The 10,140-nt window shown below is 41.1% G+C and overlaps 1 protein-coding gene across 2 annotated transcripts in view; it reads right to left on the bottom strand.

The window, feature by feature from the left end:
- DUSP3 (dual specificity phosphatase 3) overlaps positions 1-10,140 on the bottom strand; it is a 10,815-nt gene continuing 675 nt past the window's right edge. For both annotated transcript variants that reach the window (XM_042027787.1, XM_042027788.1), the window contains exons 2-3: positions 4,857-5,083; positions 1-1,281 (exon numbers count right to left, since the gene is read on the bottom strand). In XM_042027787.1, the coding sequence (XP_041883721.1) occupies positions 1,076-1,281; positions 4,857-5,083 (433 nt within the window). In that variant the 3' untranslated portion in view covers positions 1-1,075. The remainder of the gene's footprint in view (positions 1,282-4,856; positions 5,084-10,140) is intronic.

Genomic DNA, 10,140 nt, shown 5'->3' with positions numbered 1-10,140 from the left:
TGCATGGCAAACAGAATCAAGACATCCTTTATTTTAATAGAACGTAAATATTTCCTATACAGTGTGGTACATTACAATGCTCATTTCTATTTAATGATACCATGCAAGCAATCCAAGAAGTCAAGAGTGTTCTTCTGCAAACTGCTTTGTAAGCACACCTGTGCTGGAAGTAATCTGCATGTGTGGTCATTCCATTCTGTGTTACTAAACAGTGATAGTAAAGAAGAGATAAAGACACGGTAGTTTCATACAAGCTTTGAAAGCCATTATATTCAGATACTTAGGACTTAATTATACATCCACCACAAGCACTTCTAAATAGTCATATTATTTCTTCCTTGTTCAAGTTTTTCTCTCAGCATTTGCTCTTGACATTTTTTTCTAGTATGATTTCGAAATAAAAATGAAAGTACATTTAGTAACAGACTATTCATGTCAATTGTAACAGCAGGAGATACAACTGTTCTTGGAAACACAGTGTGCATCAAGCATGGGCTCTGAATGGCTTTACTATCACACACTGCATATTGCATAAATCCACACAAAACACTGCATACACTTCATTTTCTAAGTGAGTGCATCTGTGCATTTGTATATATGCTGCTCCATTCCTTGAAGCTCCTACATTCAAACTTTAGGCACCTGTGTGTATGAAAAAGAAGCTTTAGAAATTACAGTGCTCCTATTAAGAGCGAGTGAAGAGATGTGTTGGGGATTCCAGAAACTGGGGCTCTGGTGAGATTAAAGACAAACCTTAAATAAATCACATTCAATGTCAATGCAAACCACATATGCTATGGAGTCTGCAGGGGCACTGAAATACATGTGAAGACAGATGTAATCACTGGAGTTACCCCTCTAAAAACATCTCTTTATGGCAACAGCTCCAAACAGTGACACAATTTTGTACCATCTTGAAAGACAGTCACCGAGTTCAAGAAAGATACTTGCACTAGACAAGCAGGAATTCTGTCTCGCTTTAGGTTGGTGGTTGCAATTTGGGTCTCTAAAGCACCTAAGACATCCTCTAAACGTTTGAGAAACTTAAAAAAAAAAAATACTGCAGTGCTCTGTTCTAGGGCTTGAGCTTGCCCTCCTTCACTAATCGCTCGTTGAGCTGGCAGAGCTGCCTCAGGAAGCCATCGTTGGGGCCAATCTCTCGCTTCTGCCGGACAGTGCAGAGGGCAGACTTGACATCCATGTTCTGCCGGAGCATGAGGTAGGCGATGACCAGCGTGGGAGAGCGGCTGTAGCCCTCACGGCAGTGCACAAACACTTGTCCTGCAGGGGAGACAGGTCACAATTTGGGTTATAGTGGAATGTATGTTTGAAAAGCAATATGAAACAGCTAGGATATGAAGTGTATTAATATTAGTCCTTTTGCAGCTTGAGAACTGTGAATTCCAAATGCTACAGGAGACATGGAGAAGTTGGAAGAAAGGTGCTGTCACTCTGTTAGTAGCTACACAGTCTGTGACCAAGGATAATGCAAAAGAAAAAAATAATAGGTTGCATATCAAACAATCTCACTAAAACATATTTGCTACTATATCACAAGAGTCAAACTGTGTCTATTTACTGCACTTCTCCAGTCTTTGGTGGTTTAGGCAAGCTTTGCTCCTAAAGATGACCAGTACCAAAGAGCACGAATAAAAGTAGTTTAAAATACACTGAAGACAAATATGCTGTTTGCCATGTACTGCATCTCTTCAAAGACATCCAGCCTTTTTGCTGCATTGCTGCCAACTGCTACACTAACTCCATGTTGCATCATACCCAGCTACTTCTCCAGCTACTTACGAAGCCACATTAACACTCCAGTAGATGAAGCTGCCACTGTGCAGAAACAAGAGGCAGAACTATCTAACCATGCTGCTCATCAGCACCAACAAAATGCTTCCAGCTGATTGATTAGGGAACTCATTCTACATATTAGGTGGGTTGTATTGAGTTTGCATGGCAGCATTTTGGTGGTGGAGGGGCTACAGGGGTGCCTTCTGTGAGAAGATGCTGGAGGTTTCCCCTATGTCCAAAACAGCCAGAGCCAGCTGGATCCAAGATGGACCTGCCAAAGCCAAACCGAAGAGTGATAGTGGTAGCACCTCTGGGGTAACACATTTAAGAAGGGGAAAAAAACCTGCTGCACAATGGCAGGTGAATGAGAGGAGTGAGAATATGTGAAAAAAAACTCTGCAGACACCTAGGTCAGTGAAGACTGAAGAAGGGAAGGTATTCCAGGCACGGGGGAGAAGATTCCCCTGCAGCCCATGGGGCAGACCGTGGTGAGGCAGGCTGTCCCCCTGTGACCCATGCAGGGCCACAGCAGAGCAGACATCCCCCTGCAGCCCACGGGCAGTGCCAGAGCTGGGGGATACACCCAAAGGAGGCCATGACCCCGTGGGAGGCCTGCACTGGAGCAGGTTCCTGGCAGGACCTGTGGCTCCATGGATAGAGGAACACATGCTGGAACAGGTTTTCAGGCAGGACGTGCTAACCTGAGGCAGACCTGCACTAAAGCAGCCTGTTCCTGAAGGACTGCCCCCCATGGAAGACAGGACCCACACTGCAGCAGTTAATGCAAAGCTGCAGCCTCTGGGGAGGCCTCACGCTGGAGAAGCTCTTGGATGTCTCCTGTGGGTGAGACTGGAACAGGGGAGGAGAATGAAGAGGAAGGAGAGGTGAAAATGTGCATTGACTGCAATTCCCACTCCCTGTCCCCTTGAGCTGCTTGGGATCAGGAGGTACAGAAAACAGGGAATGAAGCTGAACATGGAAAGAAAGGAGGGGTAGAGGGAAGGTATTTTAAGGTTTGGTTTTGTTACTCATTATCCTACTCTAATTTGATCGGTATTAAGTGAAACTAACTTCCTCAAGTTGATTCTGTTTTGCCTGTGATGGTAATTGCTGGGAGATCTCCCTGTCCTTATCTTGACCCTGGAGCCTTTTGTTGTATTTTTCTCTCCCTGTCCAGCTGAGGAGGGAACATGCTGGCACGGCTTGGTGGGCACCTGGTATCCAGCCAAGGTTAACCCACCACGTGGGTAAATCCTATAGTGAGGTATCCAAAAATAAAAAAGCAGGCCACAGCTCCCTTTGAGAAATCTAACCTGATTTTATTGTTTCTCAGCTGCTTCTGCTTTGATGTGCTTTTCCAGCCACAGAAATTTCCCCCTTCCCAAATGCAGTGGGACATGTGGCCCCAGTCTACTCTCCAGAGTAAACTGTTTTTTGAGACAAGAAAACATCTGAACCATACACACCCACTCTTATCATAACCACAACTTGCTTTGAATCACCCCAACAGAAATCCTGTTACTACATTTGCCTTAAACAGCAAAAGCTTCTCAGCTCAAGGCAAACCACTAGCATGGTAAAGAGCTAAAACAATTAATTCTCAACATTTCTTGAGAGCCTGTAGTAATAAATAAGCAAAATTTAGAGATTCTTGATTATATACATGGAAGAGAATTGACTTTTCTGCAAATGGTCAGAAGGAAAAGGTTTCTGGCCTTTCTTTGTGAAAGGCAGTGTCTGAAGGGCTGCCTTCCAGACCTGCAGGATACCAGACCTGCCTTCCAGAACTTCATGCACTGCAACACTAAAATGAAATTGAGGGAGAATACTATTATACCCCTCTTCTCTTCTCTTCATTACCCTTACTCTACACTTTAATGTCAAACAAAACAAACTATTTGCAGCAGCCAGTTAATCTTAAAACTGGCTCCAACATCACCCAGCTCCGAAGTTCCTCTTTGTTTACCACTGTTAAGAAAACAGTGCTGGGCAAGGTAGACAAAACCAACTACGACTGAAAGAATCAGCAAACAGAGCTGCTGCAAATTGAGATTGACTCTGCAACTACTGAGATCAAACTGAGCAGGTCCAGTGGAGGCACAGCAAACCCTTCCTTCCTCTTGCAGCCTGTTCCAGTGAGTCACAATGCTAACTGCAAGAGCTGCATTTCCATTTTTAGAATTGTTCATACTCCACCAAACTGGATGTAAACTTTATTTTCATCTGTCAAAACCCACATCACAGCTCCAGTACCCCTTTGCCCATTTCAGAGGAAAAACTTCTAGAATTGTGGCAGTTCTCATCACTCCTATTTAATGCTCAGTCACGAAGCAAGAAAGAAATTAAGCATGTGTAGAAATAACTGGTATGTTGAAATAGTTAGACAGCACAAACACCATCTGTCCCACTGCACTGTGTCCTAGGATTTCTGCTCTGAGGAAACATACTATAGAGAAATGTGGCAATAAACAACATTGCAAATATAACCTTCAGCTTTTCTGCAATCCTAAGAAATAAAGAGGCAATCAACACATAAAATAATGTAATGACTTAATGTAATAAAAACTGTAAGGTGACAGTCTCTATTCTTATTGTACATTTGGAAAAAACCCCATGTAACAGGTTATGTGAGTACTCTTCAGCACCTGCATTACTTGTATCACTTCTGCCTTTAAATTTCTAATATCCTTAAACAACTTTTTGACCCTGAACTTACTTTTTAAGAAATATTTTTAATGTGCTTTAACACTTCTAAGGAAAAATAAAAACATATCTTCCCCAAAAGAAACTGTAATAAGATGCAGCAGCTGTTTCCCATTTCGAAGTTAACCCTGCAGTGACAGAGTTCCCTTTGCCATGTACTGGAGACCTAAATGTATAAACAGAAGACTAAGCTGCCTCATTGGGTATTCTTGTGTCTTTGATGCAGGGCCATTATCTGAATTTTTCACTTGATTGTTCTGTTGATAATATGAGCAAAGAACCATTTTCAACAGTAAATTGCTAAGAAACATATGCAGTGCACAAAAAACATGGTAGAAAGATATTTCAGTTTGCCTTACCATCCTTCTGGGAAAGGGCTTTCTCAATAAAATCAGCTGCCTCCTCAAAATAGCGACTGAGGTTAAATTCCTGTGTATCGTTAGCTTTAATGCCATGGTATCTGATGCCTGTGCCTTCATAGAACTCTGCATTAGTGTTCACATGCATGAATGATTTCCCCTCTGCTGCATTGAGAACATGGGTTATCCCCAGACGCTGCAGCCTCATAATGTTCTTGGCTATGAACCTGTGTGACAAAAAGTGTCAAGAAAATGATTAGATTTTGGTGAATCATCTCAGTATTTATGATGTTCTCAGAAGGTATTGATAACCAAACCCTTTGATTTTTTTCTGTTAATAGATGACAAATATACTGTGCCCAAGAGTGAATTAGCTACTGGTGATAAATTCACAAAAATATTTAGAGCCATGGTGACTGCTTGTGCATGACAGAACGCTGCTTTCTTGGCTGATGACCGAGGAAAGCACACATGGAAGTGAAATCTGCTAGATTCTGCTATGGCTTAAAATTGTAACTTTCTGAACATAAAATTCTGACCAAAGTAGGAAAATACTGGGGATGACAACACATTAACTTCTGAGATTAACTGTTATCCACATAAAACAATTCAAAAACCAGTTACAAAAAGCCTCTACTGTCAAGTACCAGTGTTGCAGAACTTGATAAGCAATACTTGCTACTCTAGCAGACAGTCCAGACAAACTGACATTTTAGGGGGCAATTTTAAGCACTGTGAAACAGCACTGGCTCCTTATCAGGCCACAGGAAGAAAGTAACTGAGTAAATGTTACTGCATCTTCAAAAGACTCATCTGAGGTCTACTAAGAGGTGTAGTCCTATGCCCTGTGCTATTCAACACCTTTGAAGTAGTGGAAAGATCTGTCAAGGCTATCCAGAGGCCAGCAACACAGAAATATAATTCATTTTTGAGACTCAGTGTTTTCACCACAATTTTCAGTGTCTTGGCTGAAATCAATATCTGAATGTAAAAGAATCCAGATGAGTGATGTTTAAGATGCTGAAGTGCTTAAGAAAGCACTCTGTACTTTTAGGTCAGCTAAGTCCTTTCCAACTCCTCAGTTTTTCCAATAATTGTAACAAAACCACCAGCTTCCATCTTTAGGTGGCTAAAAGAGCGACCCACCCTATTAGTGAACAATTGAGCTGGATGCTACACAATAATCATGCCTCTCAGGCTTGACAATGACAATTAATTAGATCCAGTAATAATGCCATAAGCTTTGATAAAAGCTCCAGGATGTACAATGGCAAACAATCCATCTGCTCAGTAACACAGCTGATCATGCACAAATCTCCGCTTGTGCCCTGGAATGCAATCTATAGTAAGAGGAGCTAACCATTAAATAATATGAGGAGAGCATTGACTCCTTTTTGCCATAAACCCACTACTTTTCATTCATCCTGAGTCTGATTATTTCCATATGTCAGTCACAATATTTGCCTCCCTTTCCTGGGAAGAAAAAAAACCCACCATATCTTTTATCACACTACATGGTCTCCTAATAAAATCTAAGCCCCATTGGTCAACATTAGCAGAATGTGACAGAAGGCTTTAGCTGAAGGATAACTCAGCTCCTGCTCACTTTGTGAAAAGAGGTAGCCTAGACAGATTGTTTTTAAAAGCAGCTTTCAGTATGTGTCCAACTGGATGTGGAAACAGAAGTATTTTTTAAAAACTCCCTACAGCTCAGCTCATAAATTGCCAATACAAGAAGTCTTAATATTAAGCTGAACTCCAGATAAGCATTTGTGCAGTATCATGTTGGACAAGTTTCTGTGAGATGGCAACGCATCCAGGGCTTCTGGCTGGGCACTTAGGTAATCAAAAAATTTAAAATAAATACCCAAATTAGTCAATTTACATCTATATGAATCTCTGAGTCCATTCACTCAGAATTTTGATGTAATTCGAGGCCATGAATAACCTGAGAATTCCTTTCTTCCTGATGACTGCACACCCCTTAAATTCTAGTGTAAGCGGATGAAGACTTATGCATGACTGAAGCTTCTACATTTTCTGCTGTCTGTGCCAAGCAACTATGGCAATGAACCAAGTATTTGTAAGACTTCATTACCCAAACAAATGCTGACAGATTTTCCATCTGGCAGGACATCATCTGTGCCAGGGGAGAAGTTTCAGTGTCTGGAGAATTCTGCTTTCAACACAAAAATCCTACAGAGCAAGGCCAAACCAAAATGTGTTAATTCAGCGGCGAGTGCATACACTTAGTAGGGTGAGAATATGGTTTAATTAATGTTATATAGATCAGCATATATCTGATAGTGTTCAGGATCAACAGGAACTCCCATTCTGAAATTATGGTTGAATCTGGCAACAGACTCAACAGGCTTCCCTGGAGGCAAAGTCATTCCCAGTGAATGATTTTTGCAGATTTTACAGATGATTTTCTTACATAGCTAGAGGTGAAAAAGAGAGAATTTGTATGCCATTTGTTTCTCCCTTTTCAAACAGTCCTTGGATCTCTCTCATCCTTAACATTTCATTACAGCTGCATCATGTTGGATGTTGAAATGCTAGCTCCTTCAAATAGCAGAGAGATGCTAACATCAGCTTCATCTGGCTCCTGAAAAAAAATCACAGAATCTTGTCCATTCTCAATATGGAAGATTTACAGTTCCTCGTCCTGTGAGTAACACTAGTAAGAAGTGTTCCCTTTGAACAGAGAAGAATTATTTAACCAGCCACAAAACATAGGTTTTGGAGAACCATTCATCAGTAATTAAGGATACATGAGGCTATGAACTATGGGCATATGGAATTATAAATAAACAAACCAAGTCTTTAATGGCAAAAAATGCCAGCCTATTAACACATTTTAATTTGCACTGTCCAGTGCATGCAAAATTGTTTTCTTACCAACGCTTCCCTCAGAGTCACTAAATTTAATATTAATTTTGGGCGAATCCCCTCCATACTCCTTACAACACACCTGCACTTGTGGCACATTAAGAACAAAGAACAACTTCATGGGTTACCCACATACATTAAAGCAGACAGAAAAACTAAGATTGGGCAGGCATAACCAGAACATTTTTACCAAATACAGTTATGGAGACATGGCTAGAATCGTTGCAGGTTCCCAGGAAAAACCCCACAAACAAATTCCCTTAGTCAGTAGTTCAGGAATCTAAGCCTGCTCATTTTCAGGCAAAACACTGGTTTTCACAAGAATGGTTGTTCTGGATAAAAAGCCTACCACCCTCCAGTGTGCTGACTGCTCCCTCTTGCCCCCATTCTGATGTCACCTACAACCCTGACAAAAATGAATTATTCCAACCCTTCTGGTCAGATTAAAATGTTACATTGAAACACATCTTCACTTATACAGAAACACAAAATGATGTGCACTTGCACTGCATCCCAAATTGTTCTTTTGTTATTGTTTGAAAAATATATAATTGTGCTAGTCTATCACCTATAAAATTCTTGTCTTAGGGATATCACATTTTTACTCTTGTCTTCACAAATTTTGTCTGATCTTCTTGAGAGGTTAGAACTACCCATGGTAATGTGGAAACCCATAATTTTCAAAATATGTTATCATTTTATCTCTGCATTTTCATTAACTTTCATGTATTGCCTGCAAAATTGATTACTTTGGCCCTGCTTGAAGTCACTTGACAGATAAACTGTTATTCTGCACTATGACCCAGTTTAATCTCACCGGCCTGAATGTCTCTATGTTGTCATTTTTACCTAAAGATGAGTTACTCTTAAGGAGAGACAGCAGCACCCCTGTGCAAAATATTCTAAAAAGTAACCAACAGAAGTTCCTGAATCTCACTCATAGGTTTTAATTTTTTCCTGTGAGTTCCTGCTCAAATTATATTGTTTTTATATAATGTATTGGAATTCCAATCCCCTTGCTCTGGCTGCTCTGTGAATTTTAATTGTTATAAAATCTCTGTTGCTTGTTATCCTAAACGTGACCCTGTATTGCACACAACAAGAGTACAAAAGTAGGGCATGAAGCTCAAAATGATGTGAAAACAGATTCATATTCTTTCAGAATGACTAATACAGCAAATGCTACTTACAGTGCAGTATATACCACAACTCCACTGGATACAAAGAATCCTCTTAAGAATTAATATTATTTCCAGTTCGAGAATATCAAAGTTCACCACACAGTGCCCAAGTCTTAATGGAAATCCATCTATTCAACTAGACCTCAGCATTACCTTAACTCTCTGTGGATGCTTCAAAGACATTACTGCCTCCTAAGTCTTGACAAACTAAGTAGATTGTCTGTTCCTGTTGTGAAATAGTTTTTTCAGCCACAAAGTTATTTCTTGCTTTAGCTACCCTCCACAACTTTTCAGCATTCTTTTAAAAGCACTGACAATACAACTGCACTTTGTCTGTTTGTGCCACTAGCAGCTGAACTGTTCTTAGGCCACAAACTGCAGTGGTGCTTCAGGTATTTTTTGTTTGTCAGTTATTACATAAAAAGTCCTTCTCAACAGTAAAGCTTTCCACTAGATAGAGATTTTCCATTGTGCAACTTATACATGCATTATCTGTTCCTGGGCACCCTTGCATCTGAACATATTGAAGTCCCTACTCTATATTTAAGATAGGTTACTGAACAATGAAAACGACTCTGTAGTAGCTAACTGCCTCCAAAGTTATTTTGTAATTATTTGCTGCGCAAATCAGCTTTTAAGCTATGACTTGCTTTTTTCCAGGTCACTGTTACAAATATGAAGGCGATGGTGGCTGTCAGACACCAGACTGGCTACTGAGAGAATGATTTCAGTCCCATCTCTAGACGTGCATGTCCTGCATCAACAGGCAGTAACAAATATAATTTGGTTTGGCTTAGGAAGAAGTTAATGACAGTCTATGATCTTGACTTATATTACTTTAGGAGGTACAAGCTTAAAATAAGAACAGGAACCCAGTATACTACACACGTATTAAAAAAACAATCCCAAATTTCACTGGGAAAAAGTGCACAAAGATAGACAAAAAAGGGAAAAGAGAATCAGCAGGATAGGACAGGGTTGGAACAGTTAATTGAATCATGATGTGGTGCAAAGAATAAACCCCACAGGGCTCGCAGAGATCCAGCAGATCCCGTCCTGCAGCTTGGCCGCCCCCGGCTCAAAGCGCCAGGAGCCGCTCGGTGACCGCCCTGAGCCTCACGGCCCGCCCGGCCCGGCCCGGCCCGGCCCCCTCCGCCTGCCGGACACCGCACCCGGCCCGGCCCGGCCCCCTCCGCCTGCCGGACACCGCA

The sequence above is a fragment of the Corvus kubaryi genome, unplaced genomic scaffold (assembly GCF_017639235.1).
Source record: "Corvus kubaryi isolate FWS band 111438036 unplaced genomic scaffold, C.kubaryi_AGA036_p1.0 37301, whole genome shotgun sequence".
Lineage (NCBI taxonomy): Eukaryota > Metazoa > Chordata > Aves > Passeriformes > Corvidae > Corvus > Corvus kubaryi.
The sequence above is the reverse complement of the archived record's forward strand: the minus strand, read 5'-3'. Positions and strand labels throughout refer to the sequence as shown.